The 27,155-nt window shown below is 43.9% G+C and overlaps 1 protein-coding gene across 1 annotated transcript in view; it reads right to left on the bottom strand.

Annotated features, from left to right (window-relative positions):
* Positions 1-27,155, bottom strand: part of ABHD12 (abhydrolase domain containing 12, lysophospholipase) — a 69,285-nt gene that overhangs the window by 8,528 nt on the left and 33,602 nt on the right. The window contains exons 2-6 of the mRNA XM_080925227.1: positions 15,204-15,328; positions 8,971-9,076; positions 5,681-5,800; positions 2,388-2,418; positions 1,275-1,320 (exon numbers count right to left, since the gene is read on the bottom strand). Of these exons, the coding sequence (XP_080781353.1) occupies positions 1,275-1,320; positions 2,388-2,418; positions 5,681-5,800; positions 8,971-9,076; positions 15,204-15,328 (428 nt within the window). The remainder of the gene's footprint in view (positions 1-1,274; positions 1,321-2,387; positions 2,419-5,680; positions 5,801-8,970; positions 9,077-15,203; positions 15,329-27,155) is intronic.

Below are 27,155 nucleotides of genomic sequence, written 5' to 3'. Positions count from 1 at the left end.
GTCTCTGCCTTCCTAGTGCTGGGATTATAGGCATGTGCCAACACCACCTGGCTCAACACACTGATTCTGAAGAAACTTTCTTTAGTGAAAGCCATCACTGTGTTCAACAGAACAGTGGCTCCTGGAGAAGCTGACATCTTAATCACAGAACTGGTAAACATGTGACCCTTAGGCCAGGGGAGTTATGCTGCAGAAAGAATGAAGGCCACTAATGAGTCAGCCTTGATACCAGGTGACCTGGGTAAAGCCCAAGTATTCATAAACATTTTTATAACAGAAAGAGAGGTCAGAACTGGAGGGATGGCTCAGTGGTTAAGAGGTCCTCTTACAGAGATCCTGAGATCAATTTTCAGCAACTACATGGTGGCTTACAACAAACTATAATGGGATCTGATGCCCACTTCTGGCATGCAGACATACTTGCAGGAAAGGAAAGAAAAAGGAGAGGTCAAATGCCAGGGTCCCTCTGCAGCTAGGAAAGGCAAGTGTTAGGGGCCTGCTCCAGAAGTCATGGAAGAGCAAAGTCCACAGACACTTTAATTCTATCTCAGGGGTTAAAGATTTTAGGCTTTTGATTTCCATAACTGTAAGATAATAAATTTGCTTTGTTTTAATATATGCTGTTTGTGGTAATTTGTTACATCAACAAAAGGAAATATAAATCCTACTTGTAGGTGACAGTGGCTTCCATCCCTTATCCAAGGACATCTGTATCACTATACTTCCCAGAAGAATCAAACAAGCTTGCTGAGCAGCCTTTGTCCCATGAGCTCTCCCACTGGGGAATCTATTCTATTCCTTTAAAACAGTTGTTCACTGTTTTAAAAAAAGTATTCCCATTGCTCATTAATCAGAATGCTCACAGCATATATCAAATTGGATTCTCAGTCTTCTCAGTGTCAACCCCGACTAAAAACAAAAAGAAAGCAGCAAGGCTATCCAAGAAGACAGAAGAATCTCAATAAATCTTTTCCCAGTTTCCATCGTTTTATCAAGGCTAGCCCTGCTACTGAGCTAGTGTCTTGTGTCCAGCTGCAGGGGAAAACTGAGTCCAATAAAGAGAAAAGACAGTATTTTCTGCATTTAAAGGTTGCTATCGGGCACTGGCAATAAAGTCAGCACCCAGATGCTACAACAGGATGTCTACTATCCACCCACAGACAGCACAGTTTGTGCACGTCCAGAATTGCACAACCAATTTGCCTATCTCACCTCCAAGCTCTCATACAAGTCTGCCCACCAAGTATAGTCAGAAGTGAGGGCATGCAACTCACCTCTGTAGTCGAAGGTGACCACATGGTAACCAAGGGAACTCAGCACCTGTGAAGCGAAAGGCATCCATTATTGGCAACCCATCTTAGACTGAGCAGTTTGCTTCCCACAGAACTCACGCAGAGTTCTGCCCTGAGTCATGCATACAGTGGGAACTTAACAGACTGTTGACATGCAGCTCCTGCCTGGACCTGTTGTTATAGAATGTTCTAACTTCCTCTGGTTAAGCAACATGGGAAGGAATGCCTGTTCTGGTGCTGTTTAGATGGCTAAGTGGCCAGCTCCTATCTCTCTCAGGATGATGCTTTACAATACAGGGCATCAGACAGCTCGCAGGTACCGTTGGCTTGGGATTGGCAGGATGTTGGCGAACCTCAGAAGACTTCATTTTAGGAACCTTACTACAACCTAATACTTCTCTGATTTTGTTGAGTTTTTCTAAATTAAAAAAAAAAATCCTACAGATTTACTAGCTGTTCTTGCCCATTCTCATTAAGATCATAACTCTGGGCAATAGTGGCACACCTTTAATCCCAGCACTCAGGAGGCAGAGGCAGGAGCATCTCTAAGTTTGAGACCAGCCTGGTCTACAGACTAAGTTCCAGGTCAGTCAAGGATACAGAGAGAAACTTTATCCTGACAAACCAAAACAAAACCCTAGTCCCAAACCAATCATTACATGTTCAGTGTACACTGTACTGGCCTAGGAATGCCTAGAACAATGAAAGTGACCTGCCGCCACTGTCACTTAGCACTCCACCTTCAGGAAGACATGGTGCTTTCCCAGGCAACAGCCTAGGAAATTCTGCTCTCTCCTAGCCAGCATCCAAAGCCTAGTGGACTTGAACAAGGAGAGGTGTTTCTACTACAGAAAAAACTGTCAAACCCCTTCCATGTCATTAGCAAATACCTGGGAAAGAATCCCGAAGTGTATGCATTGGTTCTGGAGCCCACCCCAGAGGCAACACAATGGAAGAGCCATGGGAAAACTAGCAGGCATGACCTTCTGGCATGTCCATGGATGGTGACTTTTCAGAGTGGCTAATTCAAGTGACCCCTTCTATTGCAGCATCCTGCAGCAAACAGCACGGCTCCTTTGGGCCGTCAGCACTCACCTTGTACAGCTCCACACGGTGGTCACCTCCCCTGCAGCGTAAGGAGAGAAACAGTAAGTAGTGTTAGTGTCCCTGTTCAAGGTGGGGCACAGGATGACCCTCCAGAGTCTCGGACACCAGAGCTGGAGGAATGGCTCAACAGTTAAGAGTGCTTACTATTACCTTAGAGGAGTTGGGATGAGTTCCCCTGATGCCCTCTGACATTTGTGGACACCTGTATGCACGTAGTGTACATTAACTCATATACTTAAGAAAATTTAAATCTGGGATCCCAAAGCCCATTTCAGAGAGGCCTACGTTAGACACATGACTCTGTCATCAAACTCATTTCCACCGCCTTAGGAATATTTCCTAGTTATCATATGTGATTTAATTTTTCAATCCGAATGAATACTCAATAGCCCCAGATTCAAGAGATATATGGAAACACAACACCCCCACCCTGCTTGCCCATGATACCCAGCCCTTCCCAGCATCCTAGGGCCACGGCCACCTGTGTGCATGGAATCTGTGTCAAGGAACTTGTCCAGGTACCTTCCTAGTTTGCCCCTTCTTTCCTATCTGAACCCCCTGGTCACGGGAGCTCCTCTCCATGTGCTGCCTCATCAGGCTACACTGATGCCCCTTTACATGCCACACACACGTGTGGAATATAGCTACACATAGTGAATCCTGGACCTATCTGCCGGACCTTCATCAGGAGGCCTTTGTTAACTCATAGTGTAACAGAACGGCTAGCTCCCCAGCAGAGTAGGGTCTTTTTTTAAAAAAAATAAATCTTCTTTTAAAGACTTATTTATTATATATGAGTACACTGTGGCTGTCTTCAGACACACCAGAAGAGGGCATCAGATCTCATTACAGATGGTTGTGAGCCACCATGTGGTTGCTGGGGATTGAACTCAGGACCTCTGGAAGAACAGTCAGTGCTCTTAACCATTGAGCCATCTCTCCAGCCCCAGAGTAGGGTCTTAACTAAGCATTTATTCATCCTTTGTTCATTCTTCAAACCTATTTTCCTTCTTTTATAATGAGCCCTGAGGCCATCTCAGATATATGGTGAGTGGGAATGCCAGTGTGTGTGTAGTGCCACATGAATTAGTTAGAGGAGTAAAACCTATACATTGCAGCACAAAAAAATGCAAAGAAATATGTTCAAGACAGAAGGAAATCATGCTATAGGTTTTTAGTTACTCCCTCCAATGACTGAAAACGGAAAGTGGGACTGAGAACTCAGAAAGCTACACCTTCAGGAGACTTCAATGCTATGATTATTCAGACTGATGGAGCTGCCCAGGGAACTGTGCTTGGGAAGGTAGGATAGCCAGAGAAGCATCTCAGCAGGTGAGCCAAGGCATTTAAGATATGGGATGTAGACAGGCACCAGAGGCAGTCTCGGGAGTAGGAAAGCACAGCGAAGCGCTGACTGTCACCAGAAACATGTGCCACAGCCAACTACAATTTTCTCATTTATGGAAAGATGCTACAGGGGTTATTTATAGCTACTTGGTCTTTAAAAACCAGAAGAGAAACCTACTGCAGCTTGTCCTCAACAAAACAGACTGCAAAGTCTACAGAGCAGTAGGCAAACACTCTGCTCTTGGCACAGAGACTGGCCTCGTGGGCAGCGCTTCTGGGTTCTTTCTACAATGCCCTTTGCATGGCTCCATATCAGATATCTACCCAGGACTGCCTTCCCCATACATTTTTCTTCTGGTTGTTTCTACCCATAAGCCACCCACTGCCCTGCTGTGAAGGTCTGCCTCCCTTCTAGCTCCTTTAGGCTCTCTCAAAGGCAACCCAAAAACCACAGAGAAAGACACCCTGCTATTTTTAAACAATGCTCTTCTTACAAAAATGCACCTCCTCTGCCCCTTCTGAACAACATGCTGTGCTATAAAAAGAATGTGGGCTTTTAGGTGGGAGCGGCTCTAGCTTAAGCCAGCCTGAAGTCCAAGGCCTTAAACCCTCTCATGAGAAGCATTTGGGATAAAACAGAAAGGCTCAAATGGACAAAGTGTGCAATTTCTCAACAGCCCACTAGGACACACTGATGTTATTGCGCTGGTGTATCAACACTGTCAGCAGACAGCTCACATACGTGGGCAGCCTAGGACAGACATGTTCAGCCCTCAGCTCCCGCTCTGCCCACTTTTCAATACTCCGCCTCTTTTTTTAGAAGTGTGAAGAAAAAAGAAGGAAGGAGGAGGAGGGAAAAGAGGAAGAGGAAGAGAAAGAGGAGGAGGAGGAGGAGTGCTTCCTTTCTGTATAGCTACCCTAGTTTATACTTTGGGGCTATCTCACAGACTTGCCTGCCACTGTTCAGATCAGCGGTGAAAAACAGAAAGCTGAGAGGGAGTCAGTATTTTCCTCAAGGGTGTGCTGAAGCCACTCCTTGAGTGACTACCATTGGGATTCTGTAAACCCTACCCCTCAGTTACCTAGCAACAGCCAGGTATACCCCACTCCTCAGTTACCTGGCAATAGCTAGGTATGCTCCGCCCCAGTGACCTGACACTATAAAAGGGGCTGCTTGCGCCCTCCTCTCTAGCTCTCTTTCTTGCTCCCTTGTTTCCCCGCCTTATTCCTCCTCTTCCCTTCTCCCCTCTCTCTCCACATGCTCATGGTCAGCCTCTACTTCTCTACTCCTTTATTCCTCTCCTTTCTCTCTCTGCCTCTTAGCTCCCCCATGACCTGAATAAACTCTATTCTGTACTATACTGTTGTGTGGCTGGTCCCTCAGGGGGAAGGGATTCCCAACATAGATCCCCCAGAGGCATCTCCAGGCCTCGCCGCATTTCCATTGTCCTCCCCCAACCCCCCACTCTCTTCATCCTTTTCCTAACATCGGTGCCAAACTCGGATGTCATCTTTTAACAACTACCACTTCCTTAAAGAGAAGCCTTGTTTCCTAAACTACATTTTAGCAGACACAGTGCCCTTTGACCCAAGGAGAAAAGAAACACCCTGTGGCTAGAGGAGCTCAGTCTCTCTGACAGGAACACATCCCCTTCCACCTGATTCAGGTGCAGCTTCCACAGCTGCTTGCTGCTCAGCACTCTCTCCCAGGGAGCTCCGGGCAGATGAGACCTACAGGTCCTTAGCACACAGGCCTGCCTTCAAACTCTCCGAGCCCCAGAAACACTGTACCTTTCCTTTGTTCTTTAGAAGCGCTCCTTGTATGCAGTGGATCAGTAAACTTGATTACAAACACCCCAGACCTGCTTCACATAGTCTAAGCCTAGAAAGAATCCAGGTGCTGCACAGAGGTCACACCACTAGTGTGGGCTTACCTGGTGCCTGCATTCCCATGCAAATAGAGTATGATGGCGTGGTTAGAAGCCAGAGCATCCTCATACCACATCTGGTCCTTCCCTTGGGCGTTCTTCCACCAGATAGAGGGGATTGTGTGCCTGGAGACAGAAACAGAGAGGCGGGTAGCAAAGTCAGATGCCCCTTCTGCACACAGTGGCACCTACATTAAGGTTGTGGAGACAGAAAGCAGCAGAGCTCCTATCTATATACAAGTATATACAAGTATATCTCACCCCTAAAAAAGTAACTGAAACTATAAGCTGCAAGGTCAGGTCTTAGAGAGAGCAAAGGGTCTCTTGCTGGTCAAATAGTTTGTTCTGGTAGCCTTTATTCAAATGTGAGAAAAATCTGTCCTGCATTAGCTAGTAGAACTTTCCTGCATTCTAGAGCCATAAATACATGGTTAAATTCACCATCAGGCAGGCTGGTCCAGGCTCTGGGATATTGCTATTCTATTTGGCCAAACTCTCCTTCTGAGATATACAAAGGCCAAATTGAATACTGTTAACCACTGGCGAGGGTCTTAACCGAGGTCTACTTTTCCCCCAAAACCTCAGTTAATTCACTCTAGATGTTAATGACATAAATGTTTTTAAAAGTCAAGTAGCCAAGTCCTTGTTTTCGTATTTTAATGCATTTCTCTTGTCCATTCTTGAGGATCACGTTTTTGTGTTTCTGGCTGCCGTAATGATCACTCCCATACAATCACAAGTCATAGTTCCAGACGCCTGAGAGTCTGTGGCAGGAACTTTTCTAGTTGCTAGAATTCTCAGCCATCCTAGGCAGTGGGGTGGTAGGGCAAAGAGAGTAGAACTATTCTGACGGTTGGAGCTGACATTCTTCTAGAAGCCAGACACTATCCCATTTGGAACTCTTGGCAGAGGCTCAGTGTGCACACCTCCAACCTGTTGGTAGACGGCGGCTGACACTGAGCTGACAGCCGAGAATGATCCTTGGGTTGCAGCATCTGGTGGGCGAATCTGAAGACAAGGTGGTAAAAGCAGCTAGGAATAGAGCCTGCTGTTTCCCAAGGCCCCAGGTCATGGAACAGCCTAAGCAGACAGGCAAGGGCAGCATCCGCTGTCTACTACCTTGATTTATGTGGCAATCACTCCCAACACCCTGGGTACTTAACAATGTGCATAGGTGCTGTTAGTGCTCTCTGCCTAAATACCGCCATGACACTTCTAAATAAGACAGGACCTTGCTCCTGGTTAAGGGACAATCATTCTCTCCCATATACAGCTGCAGGTCAAATTCTTGGCAGTGCCAAAAATCACAGACAGATCAGCTTCTGCTCAATTAAATCAAACCAGAAAATGACAGAAAGACTACTCCCGACGTCCATCACTGAGAACAAGAACCTCCCTTCTTGTTCTCTGCTCTTTACGAAGACTGAAGCATCTGAAAGTCCTCTCCTTCACACTGGCAGCCTACTTACTGGGCTCATTTACAAACTTCTCACAGACACGGTGGGTTTCTGAGGCTGCAGAAAGAGACTGTACGGCAACTGAAAAATAAACCCAGCTAAGATAAAGGGGCAGTTATTTGGAGCTGCTTCTAAAAGGAAAAAGAAAACTCGGATGCAGGTCTAGTCAATTTGACCCAGTTGTTTAGGAATTACCACTTACACAAAAAGCCATTAAAATAAATTCCAAAGAAACTACAGAGAAGCCCACAGGGCTTAAGTCCAATGTGGATTTATGGAAAAAAGTAAACATCTCTCTCACAGGCCACTGGGAAGGGCGACATGTTGCAGTAAAAAATTAAAAGAATGGCTTATCTCTTTATCGCCCCCCCCCCCGCCAGGTCTCACTCGGAGGGTGCTGCTCTAGTTTGTCACTCTGTCACTCGGTCCAAGCTGCTGTCTCCACACGATTCCCTTCCCAGGCGGTTCACTCCACCTGCCCTGATGCTTCTGCCCTGAGGAATACTACCGCCCTGCACAAACATTACTCCATGGCCCGATAGCGTTTCATACAGCTTTATATATTAAATTCTCAATCCACAAACCCTCTATACAATAAGATTACATCCAACAAAGACCCAAACTGCCCTTTTATATGAGGTAAAATGACCTACAGAAACCCTTAAAATATTCATATCTACTTATCACTGATTAAGCCCACCTGGATCTAGGTCTGCTTTCTCCAGCTCCATCTTGCTTCTCCTCTCAAATCCCTCCTCTTCCCTTTTCCTAGTCTTTTCCCCACCTACTTCTTCACTGTCCAATCATATATGGACAACATAAATCTACAGCTATAGGCAGTGGTCATTCATGTTTCTAAAAAGATATATTCAAGTCTGTTTTTCTCTTTGTGTTCTTTTTTTCTGTTTTTTTTTTTTAAATCATTTTATTGGATATTCTATGTATTTACATTTAAAATGTTATCCCCTCCCCCTCAAATCAACCCTCCCCCCTCCCCTCACTTCCATGAAGATGCTCCCACTCCCACCTCAGTGCCTTGGCGTTCCCCTACACTGGGAAAATAAGTCTTCCCTGGACCAAAGGCTTCTTCTCCCATTGATGCCAGACAATGCTGTCCTCTGCTACATATGCAACTGGAGCCATGGGTCTCTCCATGTGCACTCAATGGTTGGTGGTTTAGTCTCTAGAAGCTCTGGGGGGGGGGTTGGTTGGTTAACAATGTTGTTCTTCCCATGGTTGCAGACCCTTTCAGCTCCTTCAGTCCCTTCTCTAGCTCCTTCATTGGGATCCCTGTGCTCAGTCTGATGCTTAGCTGCAAGCATCCTCATCTGTATCAGTATGGCTCTGGGAGAGCCTCTGAGGAGGCATCCACATCAGGCTCCTGCTGGTCAGCAGTTTGTGGCATCAGCAATAGTGACTGGGTCTGGTGGCTGCATATGAGGTAGATAGATCCCCAGGTCAGGCAGTCTCTGGATGTTCTTTCCTTCAGTCCCTGCTCCACTATTTGTCCCTGTATTGTCTCCCGTGAGTATTTTGTTCTCCCTTCTAAGAAGGATTTATATTCTTTTTGTCTCTAGAGTTCTAGACTCTAGAAACAATATGCTTACAAAACCTTTGCCATTTCAAAAACCTCAGGAGGGTTTGGAGCCATCTCACCTTGCACCACTGAGATCAAATGTTGCTGAGCTATTCTCTTTAAGTATAGATGAAGATTAAAAACAAACAACAGTACCCTAAGTCCAGAGTCAAGGACAGTGCCTGAGCTGAGCTCTTGTAGCCTCCTGAAGAGGCCAAAGAAGCTAGTGCCTCTACCCTGATTCATTGGTTGACGATACTCACCAGACTCCAATAGTCACATCATCCTCGGGCTGGAGGTAGTAATTGCAGGTGTGATTCAAACCTTGATCCTGTGGTTTTTTTAAGTCAATGAAATAAGGAACCCTCACTGCAGGGGACAAAGAGATGAAGTCAAGATTAATATAGAGGATAGATGCACACAAAGAAACATTTCTGCTCACCTGTGCATTCACATGCACACGTGAGCATACAAAGCACACACCCCACTACAATACACACATCCTTACATATACATGTATTGACAAATACACACTCCCATCCCCACAGCATAGGTGAAAACTCTTAACAGCACTAAGTGGTTTTTTTGTCAGGATTTTGTGAGAGGCACACTTTGGGGAAGGAGTAAAACTAAGAAACACTGAAATACAGTTTGAAACACTGCAGTAAGTGGAGCCTGGAACCAGGAAGTTTATTCAAAGAGGAAGAGTGCAGCAAGGGAAAGTGATGTCTTTAACAGGATAAGCTGGCACAAGATAGGCTGAAACACAGAGGGAGAAAACCCCGCAGAAAAGCTCAGCTAAGCCACAACTAAAGGCTAGGTCCAGGGAGCTGGCAGAGGCACTGGTTAAGGGATAGCGGATAAGATGACAGGGGTATAGGAGGGAAAGGAGGCACGGAGGTTCTCAAGTTCTGGCACTATCATTTAAGCCAGAAAAGACAGAAAAATGAACGAATTCTAGAACCTAGTCCACAGTGAACTCAAGGCACTATGCAGAGTCTTACAGTTAACCTTCATCTGCCAGCAGGGCCATAACTAGATAAACTGTATGCAGTTGGTACGCCAAACAAAGGGACATCCTGGAAACGTCAGAATGGGAAACGTGCATGACAGGGTAACTGAGAAGAACCATGCCCCAATGTCACTGCAAACACAACACAATCAACACTGGCAACCATACCATGTGTGACTGGGAGAGGGAACACAGGCACATGCCAAGTGTGAGTGTGCAGAAAGACTTACTTTTTTCTTTATATAACACTATGTTTTATTGCTATGGTAAACAACTTTTGAAGAAAAATTTTATGGGAAAATAGAAATTTTAAATGAATATACCAAAAAAAGCATAAGCCCCAAGATGTAATTTATCCTTACCATGGGGGACAGTGACAAAGAGTAGCATGGTCCTGACTTCTGAGTGACCATGATCTCTAGAAGGAATCCACTGACAGCTTTTTTGTTGTTGCTGTTTGTGAAGGGGTGAGTTTCAAAACTAACTTCATGCATCGTGGTCTAGCTCTCTTCGTACAATAGCACTTGGCCTCAATGCACACTTGCTGAATAAATGAACCATCGGACACACGAAGACACACGCTCCTTCTACAGAATCTCCTGAGCATCTCCCCCAGGCCTTTGAGAAAGGAATTCTCTCCAAGACTGCAATCAGCACCTTCCTAATCCACATTCCCCTGAAAAAGCAACCTGAAGTTTTAAAGTTCCTTTTAAGTTTCTGGTACATGCTGAATTATGTCCTCCCACCCAAAGTCTAGAACTCAAGACCAAGACCTCACTTAAAAACCAAGTCTTTTCAGTGTAACAAATCTTGAATGAGGTCACCAGAGTAACCTCTAACATGATTAGCATACTTCTAAATAGGAAGACCATTTGAAGACTGTAAGTGGAAGGAGTGAGGTTTCTACAGCCAAGACATACCAAAGACTGCAGGCCACTGTCAGCTGGTGAAATAGGCAGGGGATGGTGGAGCGCTTGCCCACTATGCACAAGGCACTGGAGGGAGGAAAGAAAGAATCCAGATGCCTCAGAGGATACCAACACTTAGATCTTAGACTTTCAGCCACTAGGACTGTGGAGGGCATTTGTTTAAGCCAGCTAGTCTGTAGACCTGTCAGAGAAACGGACACAGTCATACTAAAGCATTCAGATTTTATCTTGACATTAGTGTTACTGGAGACTTGGGAGTCCTTTGGCATATAGAAACGAGACTAGGGCTGGAGAGATGGCTCAGTGGTTAAGAGCACTGACTGCTCCTCCAGAGGTCCTGAGTTCAAATCCCAGCAACCACATGGTGGCTCACAACCATCTGTAATGAGATCTGATGCCCTCTTCTGGTGTGTCTGAATATCGTGTACTGATATATAATAAATGAATCTTAAAAGATGAGACCAAAGAATACAAGCAAGGCTCCAGAATACAATGGGGCTTCAGCTTACAAGCAGAAAAGGGGCTAGCATTGGCTACTCTCTGGACAACTGGAGAAGTAGGCCTTTACTGGGTAGCGTGAAGGTGGAACAGAAGCGGTAGATGCTAGGTACTAGAGCTACTGGAAGAACTGCCACAGAGGATCAATAGGTTTGCATGAAGGCTGAACAGAACCTGACTTGAAGGTGGTGGCAGCATAAAAAGGAAGACAGAAATGCCAGGCCTTTTTGTCTTGCTGCAGCCACCTATCAGAGAGCTAAGGTAACAGTGGGACATAAAGGCTCACCAGAAAGAAGTCTATTTCCTGTGCTGTAGATGCCAATCCCAGGCTTCCCTCTACAATCTACCACACACTTCGAAACTTGAAAGCTGTAACCTCATTTGCAGATTAGGAATAGATTATAAAGAGAAAAAAATGAAAGGACTTGAAAAGGAAGAGCAGCAGAGAAGCCTTTCACTGGTGTTTAGGGTTTCTATTCCTGCACAAACATCAAGAAGCAAGTTGAGGAGGAAAGGGTTTATTCAGCTCACACTTCCACATCGCTGTTCATCACCAAAGGAAGTCAGGACTGGAACTCAAGCAGGTCAGGAAACAGGAGCTGATGCAGAGGCCATGGAGGGATGTTACTGACTTGCTTCCCCTGGCTCAGCCTGCTTTCTTATAGAACCCAAGTCTACCAGCCCAGGAATGGCACCACCCACAATGGGCCCTCCCGCCTTGATCACTAGTTGAGAAAATGCCTTACAGCTGGATCTCATGGAGGCATTTCCTCAACTGAGGCTCCTTTCTCTGTGATAATTCTACCCTGTGTCAAGTTGACACACAAAGCCAGCCTCCAGTTTGCTTTTGGTGTGTGTGTGTGTGTGTGTGTGTGTGTGTGTGTGTGTGTGTGTGTGTGTGTCTGAGAGAGAGAGAGAGAGAGAGAGAGAGAGAGAGAGAGAGAGAGAGAGAGAGAGAGATGTAAACTTTAACATAACTGATAGAGCCAAAACTGCCTATAGAGATATGTGTCTTCCTGCATTTCCTGAAGCCATCTCAGACAGGCATGTTAAAAACAGCAAATGAACTGTGTTTACTTAGGACACAAATATCTTTAAATATATCAGTACTCTTTCTCATTCTTAAATAAACAATGCACATTATAAAGCCACTTTACAATTTTATACCCAAAAGTAAATTCTTTAAGTACAAGTAAACCAGCTCATCTATTTTCACTTAATTTTTAAATTTTGCCCAGGCTTTTTTTGCATTAAGTTTGCTCAATCTTTAAACCTTGTTCTAAGTCCATCCTTCAAGGAATGGAAATTAGGAAGCCCACACATAGTCACTGTAAAAACACTTAAGCATCCTTTTTTTTTAAAAGTTTATTATTGCATGTATATATGTATGAATACAAGCATTCATGCATGTCTGGTGGAATGTATGTGGAGATCAGAGGACTTTTGGAAATCAGTTCTCTTACTCTACTATGCGTTCTGGGGATTAAAATTAGGTCACCAGGCTGTGCGCTTTTACCTGCTGAGCCACCTTACTGACCTGCTGACATTAGCATCTCTTGAGATTTGTGTGTGTTGTGAGCTACACTGTGGTCACCTGCAGTCACATGGGGGGGGGGGATATACTTGCTCAAGCAGAGGCTAAAGATTGATAACAGGATATCTATCTTAATCACTTTTCTACTTTTGTTGGGGGAGAAAGTCTCAGTACCTGACTGGACTGAATTCATTATATAAACCAAATTACTTACAGAGATTCATCTGCCTCAGCCTTCCATGTGCTGGGATAACATGAGTGCATCCCCATGCCCAGACTCCACCTTAATTTTTGACACAGAATCTCTCACTAAATCTGGAGCTTACCCGCTCCAGGAACAGCCTGGCTCCACTACCCAGCACCAGGGTTACAGTGCCAGCACACTGAGCTTTTTATGTGGCTGTTGGGGATCCAAATTTAGATCCTTATCCTTGAGCACCAACTACTTTACCCACTGCACCACCTCCCTAGCTCAAATAATTTAAAAAACAAACAAACAAACCCAGAGACAGATTTTTATGCTATCATCCCTTTAGAAATACTGACCAGGGAAGGAGTTCACTGCTACAGTGCTCATGCAGCATGTGAGGCCCTGGGTTTAAGTCTTACTACTGCAAAATCACTACAGTCCCAAACCAAACCTGCAACATGGTCCTCTGCTCCAAGCTGTAGAGAGTGGAAGTTAGAGGGAGCATCAACCTGAGAGGTAGCCACCTATTTTTTTTTTTAAGACTTATTTATTTATTTTATGTACACTGTAGCTGCTTTCAGACACCAAAAGAGGGAATTGGGTCCCATTACAGATGGTTGTGAGCCACCATGTGGTTGCTGGGACTTGAACTCAGGACCTCTGGAAGAAGGTCAGCCATCTTACAGCTTCTTCCCTGTGACACTAAGTGTTTTGGGAGGAGGCATAAACCTGGGAACAGCCCATTACAGAGCCTGCTGTTAGAGATATGTGACTAGACTAGAGAACCCAAAGTTCTGTGCCTGTGGCATAGTTTCTATCTCTTCAGAAAATCAGCATTGCAAAACTGTGCACTGTGTCTAAAGAACCCCATAGAATCTAGTGGGGAAAAAAATTCAACCTAGATCTTTCCTGGCACTTGACCTGTGCCAAGCAGCAGGGAGCACAGCCCTAGGCTACCTGGGTCAGTTCTAAGGGTTCTATCAATAAATTACAGCCCTTGGGTCTTCATGCTTGCAAATCACAGATTCTTTTCTTAACCTTCTTTAAGGTTTTTTCAGAGTTTTACTAAATCTGAAAAAACAACATTGCCTTGGTTTTTATATAATTTTGTTTCTTCTTAAATTTATTCCTTAGAAGTTATCAAACTTAGAGATCATAAATTCCTAGAAATTTGAGAACCTTCCACTTGAAAAACTAAAATACTAACAATAATAACTAAAACAGTAAAAAAGTAGCATGTGACACATATATTCCTGTCTCTCAGTAGTTTAAATAGAAATTCCTTGTCAGTATCTTCCAACTTTCTATAACTACGTCTATGACAGACTAAACACCCCAAATTTGTAAAAACCACTCTATGGAGCCTTGAACTGAATTCTGAAGCCTGAGCCATGCCTCCGACCTGCCCTGCATCCTTGGCTTTACTCTCATATGGACTGGACCCTCACGGTGCCTTCTAACTGTCTGAAGTTTGCCTGCTGTCTCACAGCATCAAGCCAGCCTTCTGAGTCTCAAGCTGGCAAACATACAAGGGTCACACTCATTCTGTAAGCCAGCCTTGCCAAAGACACAGCGAGGCGTCCACCTCAACCCATCCCAACGTTGACCACAACCATTTTCAAGGCAATCACTGATGTCACCCTATGCCTCAGCCTTTGCCTCATCTTGGGTATAAAAATGGTATTTCTGAAAAGGCTGTTTTTACTGAACACACCAGGAACCCTCTTCTTCTGCCTCATAGCACAGTGCTTTCTCACCTTTTCATCCCTTTTATACCGCAAACAGCTTTGGAACCACACGGGGTCCATCTAACTCAACGACCTAAAACTGTTTGGTAAACAGTACACAATTCCACCAAAAAATCAAAATAGGTCAATTTTTTTCTTTTATGAGAAAAAAAAGGTTTAAGAAAAGGACCAATAATAACGACTTAAAAACCCCACAAGGCCTCATTACTGTTATTATTTTAGAGACAGTATTCTTTTCAATTAACCTGTACCACAATGTCTCTAACATGGCAGCTTCAGACAACTCACTGTCAACATTTTCATCTACTTTGGCTAGGAGAGACAGTCACCTCCAACACAAAATAGTCACCTATGGACCCATGCCATCCCTGCCATGTCCCTCCCAGGTCACAGACCCACTCTATCCTTGGGTCTGGGTGGTGACTCTATTTCCCTACCCACTGTACACTTAAAATCCGGACATTTTATTACATGTAAACTCAATCTCAATTAAAATTTGAAAAGCCTCTTTAAAATCAGACACCATCAAGAAAATAAACTATTTATTATAAAGTAAAATTAAAGAAAAATTAATAGAGGACTTACCAAAATTTAAGAATATCAGTTTGGCCTGTATCGCAGGACACAGTTTGACAAGAAACGGAATGGCAATGTAGAACCCCAAAACACAGAGAAGTATCTTCCTTAGTCGGAACCACAGGCTCTTTCGTCTATGAGACAGAAACAATGTGGGTCAAAAGGCAGTACATACAATTTTGCCTGCTTATTAACAACACCTGTGCTGTCTCAACAAGTGCCACAGGCATATTTCTGTATAGAGGACACTGCCATTGATGAAAGTGGTCTCCCAACTGCGTTTGTTAAAATAATTGAGATAGTCCTTTAAGTTTTCAACTGTACTAGAGGGTTAAGTTTTAATTCTTAAAAAGCAAAGACACAGTCCTGTTGATATGTTATATTGGCCTCGAATAAGACTCCAGCAGAGACACAAGACCCTCAGAGAGCATCCCACCTGATATCAGACCCCCGCTTCCACCTCATTCCGGCAGAGTGGCTTCTCTAGGTGTCGAAGCCTTACTGCTGCTAAACTGCTTTGATCCAGCTCAGGGCTAAGTTACACATTAGCTGTTCGTGGGAAGCAGGAAGTGCTTACGCCCAGAACATCAGCAGAACCTGCCCAACCAGGTCTCAGAGACTAGAGAGGCTGAAAATGAGACCAACCCTTGGACTCATCCCACGGAATCCCTATCAGGAGGGCTGGTGTCTCAAGAGTCTTTGGATTTCTCTTCTCAATGCTCTTTATAAAGTCTCCACCCTTTTCAAACCTGTAGTCTGGTGCTACATTTGGGGGGTGGAGTCTAAGATGCAGCAGCTTCTATTCATAGCTGTCATCCAAGAAGTTAAAACGGAGGCATTAAAACAGGGACTATCATAGAGGCCTTGACTAGCTCACACGTGGCCCTGAGTTCAAAGACAGTCTGTGTTACATTTTTGTTTTTAGTTTCTTCTTGGTAAGTTCTTCTTAATGTTATAAAGAGTAGGTGATTTCCATCTTATGTAATGTTTCAAAACATAAAGAAAAAAAGGCTCAGTAATAGAGCATTTAGTCCTGGTCTGATCCCAATGGTAAACGACGGGCTATTGGTTTCACTGTGTGGAGAAAGCATTACTCTTAAAATACATGAAAATGGTGTTTGCTTGCAGCTGTGAGTTTTCCATGATTTTGCCACGTTTAGTCTGGGGATACTCAGTGGTAGGCACTGATTTAGTTTGGGGACCCTGTAAATAAAGCTGCCAGGACACTTGAGTCTTTGTGTGGATATACTTTCTCTCCTGAGGCTCAAGATCCAAACTACTAAGTGCCTTCCAACAGAATAAACGATGAGGGAAGTGTGGGAGGGACACAGAGTGAAGAATATTCTCACTGCTCCAAATTCCCTCAGAGCCCTCAGTCTCCCGCTGACCTCAGCCCAGCAACAATGTTCTGCCTCCCTGTCCTACAGTTTTGCCCTTTCTAAACTTTCAGATAGTCATATAGTGTATTTTGTGGCCATCTTACTAACTTGGCATAGTGCTTTTGGGTTCATCTCTGCTGTTACACATACATGTCAACTCACCTTAGGTGTGATTTAGAAAGTGCCCAGAAATAAGTATTTGGTCCAGCAAGACTAGACTGACACAGAAACTGAGTCAGAAACGCTGACTGAGATGCTAAGTGACACAGCAGTTGCCCGGGTGCACTGCAGGTTCATGTGTCCCCAAGGTCCTGCAGAGGGCCAATGAGAGCACCGATTTTCCTAACACTGACATGATGTGGCAGTTTCTATATGCTACAGCTCAAGTGGTATTACTGGTAAGCTTGAAAGCGCTGGACAGCAGGGCCACCTGGCTTCTGAGCAGCCCGACTTTTGAGAAAGTTGTGAAAACATGGAGCCAATGATAAGACTCAGTACATGAAGGTGGTTGCTGCCATGCCTGAAGACCTAAATTTGCTCTTTTGGACCATGCAAAAAAAAAAAAAAAGAGAACTAACTACTCAAGTTGTTCTCTGAGTTCCCATATGTGTTCAAGAAACAGACCAATGTAATTTTAAAAAGAAATCTGTGAAAATATTAATGTCCTCACTGAAACTGCATATGTTAGAAAATAAAGATTTTTTATAACTAATGCTACTTACAGTAACATGCAATGAGCTTATGATTATTAATGTGTAAAGTAATGTACTTTCTTCAACCTCCTGGGTGCTAGGATTACAGACATAAACCATAATGATCAGAAATTCCTTTAGCTATAATTTGAATGACTACCAGTACTACTGTTTACAGTGAATTTTCACAGTGAGCAGCCTGTCCTTAACAGCTGGTAGAAATGAAGCCTGCCCTCAAGGCTCAGGACTTCAGCACTAAGAGAATACACCTCTTCCTTCAAGACTCTGAATAGGACCTGCCGTCCTCTTAAAGGTTCATGTCTCCTCAAACTTCATATACTCAAGTCCAAGGTCACAATTTTCCCCCATAAACTATAATCAAGCAATGTGTTTTTGTTTTCTTGTTTGTTTCAGATTTCTGAAATTTATTTATGTCTATGTCGCTGTCCTCAGACAGACCAGAAAAGGGCATCAGATCTCATTACAGATGGTTGTGAGCCACCATGTGGTTGCTGGGAATTGAACTCAGGACCTCTGGAAGAGCAGTCAGTGCTCTTAACTATTGAGCCATCTCTCCAGCCCATCAATTCTTTTTTAGGTTACTTAGTGCACAGACAAGACTCACTGGCCATGAAACAAAGGGAACTGTAAACGTAAATGCAATGACTAGATTTTCCATAGGGCTCCAGTACTGACTCTTAGGTAATTCTACTTGTGCAGCAGTATTTATGGTAACAGTGGTGGTAACGGTACAATGTCTATCTTCACTGAGATTATGGTGGGACTTCACAGTACCTGTCTGTCAGGTACACACTCTCTCTCCCTATCAGGAATAAAAGCAATTCACCCAAAGTGGCACAGGTAAAACACTCTAGGGATTGCATTTTACTCCTGTCCTGGACTTCACTTTTGTAACAACTGTGGAAGACTACTTTGTGGGGAAGGTGAGAAAAGAGCACTGGATTGCCTGTACATTGTATCTTAGTGCCTGGAGGGTAACTTTATAAGATGGTGGCTAAAGGAGTAACAGAGATGAAATATAGATTTTAAGGATGTTAACTCTAGGATAGCAAGGGGAGTTTTTGCTAGCCTGGGGAAGGATTAGAAGTGCTCAGCCATTAAGTTAGTCGTATTAAAATTAACTGGGAGGTGTGTGTGTGTGTGTGTGTGTGTGTGTGTGTGTGTATGTGTGTGTGTTTCATTTGCAAATCGTATGTGTGACCTGTAGGAAGCACAGAGTGGGTTAATTAACTACTGCAACTTTTAAAAAATTAATAGTGAATTTCAGTTTATAAGGTTACCTTGTCTGGGTATGGTGGCTCACAATTCAACACTAGGGAGGTTGAAAGAGAGGATCACCAAAGGTTAGAGGCCAACCTGAGCTACAGGATGAGTTCTAGGGCAGCCTGGGTTATACAGTGAGACCCTACCTCAAAAAGGGGGGGGGGCTGGGCATAGTGGCATAGACCCTTAATCCTAACACCAGAGGCAGAGGCATGTGGGTCTCTGAGTTCAAGGCCAGCTTTATCTACAGAATGAGGGTCAGCAAGCCCCAGAAATCGCCTTGTCTCTGCCTCCCTAGTGCTAAGACTACAAGCTCACACTACCATGTTTGCTACTTTTTTTTTTATTTAATTTTTTTTTTTTTTTTTTTTTTACTTACTCACTTTATATCCTGCTCACTGTCCCCTTCCTGGTCCTTCTCCTCTGAGCAGGTGGGGATCCCTGGATATCCCCCCCACCCTGGCACTTCAATTTTCTGTTTCTTCTCCAACTGAGTCCAGACAAGGCAGCCCAGCTAGTAGAACATATCCCAAGTACAGTCAACAGCCTTTGGGATGGCCCCCATTCCAGCTGTTCAGGACTCACATGAAGGTCAAGCTGAACATCTGCTACAACCTTGATGTCTCTCAACTGAAGAATGGATAAAGAAAATGTTCTACAGCTATACAATGGAATACTATTCAGCTATTAAAAACCAAGACATGATGAATTTTACAAGCAAATGGATGGAACTTGAGAATGTCATCCTGAGTGAGGTAACCAAGTACCATATGTACTCACTTATAAGTGGATATTAGCCATAAAATACAGGTACCGTGTGATATTACATAGACCCAAAGAAGCAAACAAGAAGGAAGATCCAAGAGCAAGGAATCATGAATCTTACTTAGAAGGGGTAATATTATAGTCATAAGAGACAGGCAGAGGGAGGGATTTAGGAAGGAGGGGGCATGGGGAAGGAAATGGGAGATTCAGGATCAGGTGTAAATCTGCTACTTTTTAAAGGTAGGTAAGCAGATTTGTTTGTTTAATGTGTATGTGTTTGGGCACACATGTGTTGCACAAATGCCATGAAGGACAGTAAAGGGTGCAGGATGCCCTAGAGCTGGAGTTACAAGCAGTTGTGAGTTCTTGATGTGGGTACTAAGAACTAAACACAGGTCCTCACCAGAGCACTAAGTGCCCTAAACCACTGAGACATCACTCCAGCCCCATGCATGCTATTTTTCATATGGGTTCTAAGCATCAAGCTCAGGCCCTCATGCTTGCAAAGCAGGCACTTTATTGACTGAGTTATCTTCCCAGCCCCACAATTTTTAATTTTACTTTAAAATTTTTTTCTAATTATTTTTATGTATTTTTTCCTTTTTTTTTAACCAGATATTCTCTGTATTTACATTTCAAATGTTATCACCCTTCCTCCACTCCTATCCCTCCTCCCCCTTCCTTGACTTCCATGAAGGTGCTCCCTTTCCCAACAACCCTATCCCACCTCAGCTCCTTGGCATTCCCCTACACTGAGAAAACGAGCCTTCAATGGACCAAAGGTCTCTCCTCCCATTGATGCCAGACAATGCTGTCCTCTGCTACATATGCAACTGGAGCCATGGGTCTCTCCATTCATACTCATTGGTTGGTGTTTTAGTCCCTGGGAGCTGTGGAGGGTTTGATTGGTTGATAATGTTGTTCTTCCCATGGAATTGCAAACCCTTTCAGGTTCTTTGGTCCTTTCTCTAGCTCCTTTACTGGGGTCCCCTTGCTCAGTCTGATGGTTAGCTGCAAGCATCCTCATCTGTATCAGTATGTCTCTGGCAGAGCCTCTGAGGAGGCATCCATATCAGGCTCCTGCCAGTAAGCACTTCTTGGCATCAGCAATAGTGGCTGCAGCTGGGATGGATCCCCAGGTGAGGCAGTCTCTAGATGATCTCTTCTCCAATCCCTGATCCTCTATTTGAACTTGTATTTCCTGTGAGTGTTTTGTTCTCCCTTCTAAGGACTGAAGAAGCATCCACATTCTGACCTACCTTTCTTTTTGAGCTTCATAATGTCTGTGAATTGTTTCTTGGTATTCTGAGCTTTTTGGGCTAGTATCTGCTTATCAGTGAGTGCATACCATGAGTGTTCTTTTGTGACTGGGTTACCTCACTCAGGATGATAGTTTCTATTTCCATACAATTGCTTAGGAATTTTCATCAAGTCATTGTTTCCAATAGTTGAATAGTACTCCATTTCATAAATGTACCACAATTTCTGTATCTATTTCTCTGTTGAAGGACATCTGGGTTCTTTCCAGCTTCTGGCTATTATAAATAAGGCTGCTATAAACATGGTGAACCGTGTGTTCTTGTTATATGTTGGAGTGTCTTTTGGCTATATGCCCAGGAGTGGTTTAGCTGGGTCCTCAGGTAGTACTATGTCCAGTTTTCTGAGGAACAGCCAGACTGATTTCCAGGGTGGTTGTACCAACTTGCAATCCCACCAAAAATGGAGGAGTGTTCTTCCTTTTCTACATTCTCGCCAGCATCTGCTGTCACCTTAGCTGAGGAAATGCCTCCATGAGATCCAGCTGTAAGGCATTTTCTGAACTAGTGATCAAGGGGGAGGGCCCAGCCCATTGTGGGTAGTGCCATCCCTGGGCTGGTAGACCTGGGTTCTATAAGAAAGCAGGCTGAGCAAGCCAGTAAGCAACATCCCTCCATGGCCTCTGCATCAGCTCCTGCTTCCTGACCTGCTCGGGTTCCAGTCCTGACTTCCTCTGGTGATGAACAGCAATGTTGAAGTGTAAGTTGTATAAACCCTTTCCTCCCCATCTCGCTTCTTGGTCATGATGTTTGTACAGGAATAGAGACCCTGACTAAAACAGATATAAATTCTGGTTTGTTGTACCTTTGTTTTCATTCTCCTCAAAGTGTTGTATAATTTCTCCTGTGACTTCCTCTTTGAAATACTGCTTTTAAGTAGTCTGTTCCCATGAACTCATTAATAGTCTATATTATAAGGAAAGTCATTTGACTACATAAAATCTGGTTGCTATCACAGACATTGAGAAACATATCAAAACCCCTCATTGATGGAAATGCACTGAGCTAATTTCAGTGAGATGGCACCAGGCTTCCTAAATGACTGGAATATGCTTATCTTGTTCATATGAGCTTTGTCCCAGGGTTATAAAGCCACTTTGAAACAGGGTACTCTAGGTCTCAAGGACAAAAATCTCCCTCTGACCTACCACTCTCCTGTCACCTGTTTCTTTTTCATCACAAAGCGAGCCACAGACACCACAATTTTTCTTTCTCAAGTCAAATCATGTTAACTGTTGCCTCCTCTGACCTTCCACAAAACTCTTATTTCAGAAGGGGTCCTGCTGAATTAACAGGCCAAGAAGCTGAGAGATAGGCCTTCTAGGGTCCTCCTTTTTGACGAATCCTGTTTCTCTGTGGTTGTCCATGTTTTAGTCATGCCTATGGAAAAAAGAAAATGGGAAGCCACTGGAAAGCTAAACAGTTCATCTCATGGACTTGTGGGAAGGTGAAGAGAGAAGGCAAATGCTGTGGAGACGGAAAGTCCTGCCCTTGGAACTCTTTCAGACACACACCTACCTTTAGAAATTAAGTTGTCAGTGACCCCCAAGGTCAGGCTTCCCTGGTTGGTTGGTTGGTTACTCTTATTGATCTTTGCTCCTGCATCTGAGGCTTCAGATTTCACTTCCTTTGGGGCCCTCAAATTCCCTTTAACTAGCTAGGTATCAATAAATACCAGTCCTTTCAAATTATCCATCAACCCGACTATCTGGTGGGAGTGGTCACTCACTATCTGATCAGCTTCTAGATAGAGGACAGCACATAAGTGTCCCAGACCCTTTCTTTCCTAGATGTATTATCTCTGTTACTGCAACTCCACTGGCTCTGCCTGTCAGCTGCCTGACCTATGCAATGCCATAGACCCCAAAAAAACAAGACCACAAATGTGCTCCCCGAAAAAGGCATGGAGTGCAAAGTTTCAGAGGCTACAGAGAAGCAGATACAATTTGATTTTCCCCAAGTCTCGCTGCCAGTGCCCCTTTAGACAATCATGCTGAGCTTATATTTCCTGTTCTGGTACTGTCTACACTTACTGCTCTTCAGAGGCACTAGTAACTTGAGACTGCAGAGATCACCAAACAGGACACCTGTATTTCCATCTGAATTCTGCCACACTGCTTTCTGTCTAAGATCCCCCAGAGCATTTGAGCCAAGTGGTTTTGGGTAAGTTCAAGACTATTCTTGATATACCCTATAGCCTATGCACCAGTGGGTCTTCTGGAGAACTGCTAGTCAATGGCCAGAGCTGGCCATGTCTGAGGTCACGGAAGGATGATCTTGGAGGGATAATATACTGTATGTACTCTTACTTTTAAGATCAGAGGTAGCAAGTGAGTAGCTTTGATTAAGGAAACATGAGCAGAAGGGTCCATCCTGAGAGATAAAGTAAGAATGTATAGAGCTGTGAGGGGTCAATGGCCTGGATCCTCAGTGACCACAACAAAAATAGCTGGAGCATAGCATGACAAAGTGACATGCTTCAGAGGACTTGGTTCTTCAACAAAACCTAAGTCTGCACTATTGTGTTTCTTTAACCTGTCTTCTCCCTGGGTCTCCACCTGGAGACTTACAGGATCCTTTCTCCATCCCAACACCTGCTCTGCCTCAGTTTCCATCTTTCAAACACTGCTTGCCCAAACATCTCACAGTATTTTGGGACTTCCCTCCCTGTTCATTTGCAATCTGCACCAAGTCTTCTGGCACCTGCTTCAATCCTTTTACCTTTAATCACCTCAATTACTGCCTGTCAATTCAGACCTGCAACATTTTTTGCTCATACTAGCCATCTCCCCAGCACGACACATCTGTCAACTAATTACATTGCTAGGGATAGAATCCTAGGCTGATACTACACACATACTAAGCAAGTATTTTGCCATGAGCCACACACTCCTAGTCCTAAAACCTTTTCTCCTTTTTGTTGTGCTGTGGACCACAGGTTAGCTTTGAATCTGCAGTCCCTCTAGCTCCATCTCCACAGTGTGGGGATCAAGGGCTTGTGCTATCCTGGTAGTGTTAGTTGTCAACTTGATAGAATGTAGAATCATGCCCTAGTATGTCTGTGGGCATCACCTTGATTGAGGTGGGAAGGTCAACTGTGCTGGCTGGTTTTTATCACAAATTTGAGTCATTTGGGGAAAGTGAACCTTAATTGAGAAGAGTCCTTTATCAGATTGGGGTATTTTCTTAATTAATGATTGATGTGAGAGGGTCCAGCACACTGTGGGTGGTGCCACCCCTGAACTGGCAGTTCTGGGATGTATAAAAAAGCAAGTAAAGCATGCCATCAGGGGCAAATCAGTAAGGAACATCCCTCTATGATCTGTTTTAGTTCCTTCCCTGACTTCCCTCAATGATAGACTGTGATGGGAGAAATGTGAGCAAAACTAAACAACCCTTTTTGCTTTAGCTTATGGTGTTCAGCAAAGCAAACTAATAGACCTACTCAGTGCAGAAGGTACCATTCCCTGTGTGGGAACCTGGATTGTATGAATGAAGAAGGGAAACTGGGCAGCAGCATGCATTACTTACTGTTTCTTGACTGTGGATGCAATGTAACCAGCTACTTTAAACGCCTGCTGCCTTGAATTCCAACATGATGAAGTGTACTGTGAGCCAGAACAAAACTTGTCACCTAAGTTGCTTTTTAAAAAATATTTTATTGCAGCAATTAGGAAAAGTATTAGAGTAGTTATGAAAATAACTGCCATGCCTGGTAATCACTTTTCATTATTCACATGTATTAGTAACTTTAAGAAAGTATATAATTTCATTACATACATGCTTCCTAAATTATATACAAGTATGACCTGTCTGAATGCTTAGGTGGCTTAATTTCTAAATATGAATGTAATTAGAAGGTCTTACAGTCCTTCCCGGACACAATGAGTATGTATTGGATGGTCCACTTTGGAAGCCAATGTTCTGGCCTCCCAGAGAGACTTCCAGCTGCAAGCCTCTGCCTCACACCTGATTTACTCTAGTGCCATACTCCATTGTGTAGCCAGAGAAACCTTTTAATGTGTGACTGGCCAGATGGGTGCCCTGCTGAGTGGCTCTGGGACCTCTGCTGATGTTCCACTCAGCACAAACTCACTGGTCCAACCCTCCAGACCCTTTAGTTCCTCACACACCCTGTTTCCCCACCTGGTCTGTCTCACCGATGCTTCTGAAGTCTTCCTGGGACCCTGATCTAATCTCATCTTTCTTTCCCTCCACAGTCTGTAAGGGAACAGTTAAATACACAATTCCCACATATATATATATATATAATTGTTGACACTGTCACCAGCACCTAGCATTTGGGTACTCAAGAAATACTGCTCGTGAAATTAATAACTTAAAAAGGCAGAAGTCTACAGTTTCTAACAAGAATCTTATGATTAGGTAAGAAAACGAATTTGGGAGGGGGCGGGTGCTGAGCATCAAACCCAGGACCTATAGGTTGCTGGGCTAGCATTCTACCATCAAACTACGTATACCTCCAGCCTAGAGACCAGCTCTCATAACAGCTTGTACCAGCAATGTATTTTCAAGGAAAGTAATAAGCTAGAAGAGTTTGTAAGATTCAAGTGAATATTATGTAACATATGTATCTAAGGAAAGTTTCACATAATTTCTCATTTTCATCTATAAACAATCATTTAATGTTAATAGCTAATGAAGATGAAAGGAAGTGATGCATTTAAAGATTCCAGGCAAACAGGTAAAAATTTTATAACCTTGTCACAATAACCTTCACAGCAGTGTTAAAATTGTAAATATTCATACTCTGACTCACCAAATCTCAAATTACCCAAAGTAACAAGATACTTTTTGAAAAAGGAACAGATTGAACACTAGAAAATTGCTAATAATAGCAAAAAGTACCGAGAAAAGCCAGATCCGTAGGAAGTTGATTAAATAAATGATGAACTCATGTATTATGAAAATGCTGGGTACATATCATACAGGTTCTTCATAGAGAGAAGTATAATTATCCTTTAAAAACTTCCCTGATGTCATAATGGGCAGCCACATGTTCCTCTTGTCCCTTCAACAGCCACTCCATAGGTGTGCTGTGCAATGGTGCTATGAAGGCATGCCAACAATCCTGTACCACCTCTCGTCTACATTTAATCCCCCTTTGCTTCTGCATATGCAGTCTGAACCAGACACCTTCTTCATATGGGTCAAAACACAGTCAGGGGCAGGACAAGTACACAGGAGAAGATCCCAGACAGAGCAAGCATTATCAGGAGCAGGAAAGAGTCTTGGCAAAGTACACATGGTGGCACTCAGGCCACATGTGGTCCTCTTACCCACATCAGGTCACACCTATTCCTTTGTATCTTTCAGTCAGACATTATAATAACCCAGTAGTACAGAGAGACCAGAGTCAATCTTCTTAGAAGGGAGAACAAAACACTCACAGGAGGAAATACAAGGTCAAATAGAGGAGCAGGGATTGAAGAAAGATCACTCAGAGGCAGCCTCACCAGGGGATCCATCCCATAAGCAGCCACCAAACCCAGTCACTACTGATGATGCCAGGAATTGCTTACTGGCAGGAGCCTGATATGGATACCTCCTTAGAGGCTCTGTCAGAGTCCTAGAGACTGAACATTAGGATCCCAATGAAAGAGCTAGAGAAAGGACTGAAGTAGCTGAAAGGGTTTGCAACCCAATGGGAAGAACATTATCAACCAACCAAACCCTCCGCAGCTCCCAGGGACTAAAACACCAACCATATGAGTACGAATGGAGAGACCCATGGCTCCAGTTGCATATGTAGCAGAGGACAGCACTGTCTGACATCAATGGGAGAAGAAGCCTTTGGTCCAGAGAAGGCACATTTTCCCAGTGTAGGGGAATGCACTGGGATGGGAGTGGGAGCATCTTCACTGAAGCAGGGGGAGGGGGAAGGACAGAGGGAAGGGGAGTGGGGAGAAAAGGGGATAACATTTGAAATGTAAATACAGAGAAAATCACAATAAGAAAAAGGGGGGGGGATGTAAGTACCAGTATGAGAGAAGAGGCATCAATTACATTTGGAAGCTAGAGAATAGAAGGACTCCAGGGAATTTAGCAACACAACTAAAGGCCCTGAATCAGCATGTGAACACAGGAGCTGGTGGCATAAGGTTTGCAGAAGTTGCTCAGGTTGAAACAGGAATGACAATTTTACACCACAGACACTCAGACAGACACACAGACACACTCAATTCCCTATTTCATAGAACAGAGTGGAGTTTATTAATTCAAGAAGGTAAAAGAAAGGGTTTGAAACAGAGTTCCAAACATACTAAAAACATAGAAAACATGTCAGCTGTGAGTTATGGAGCTGGGGTTGGGGGAAGTCTGAAGGCAGCAGGAGTAGGGAGTTGAGGTACAGATATGAAATATAACACTGTAAAAGAGCTCGTTAGTACTGGTTCATGCCTTTAGTTCCAGCACTTGGAAGGCAGAGGCGGGAGGATTTCTGAAGCCAGCCTGGTCTGAAAGCAAGTTCTAGGACACCCAGGGCTACAGAGAAACCCTGTCTCA

The sequence above is a fragment of the Micromys minutus genome, assembly GCF_963924665.1.
Source record: "Micromys minutus genome assembly, chromosome: 11".
NCBI lineage: Eukaryota > Metazoa > Chordata > Mammalia > Rodentia > Muridae > Micromys > Micromys minutus.
This window is presented reverse-complemented; position numbering and strand designations above follow the sequence as displayed.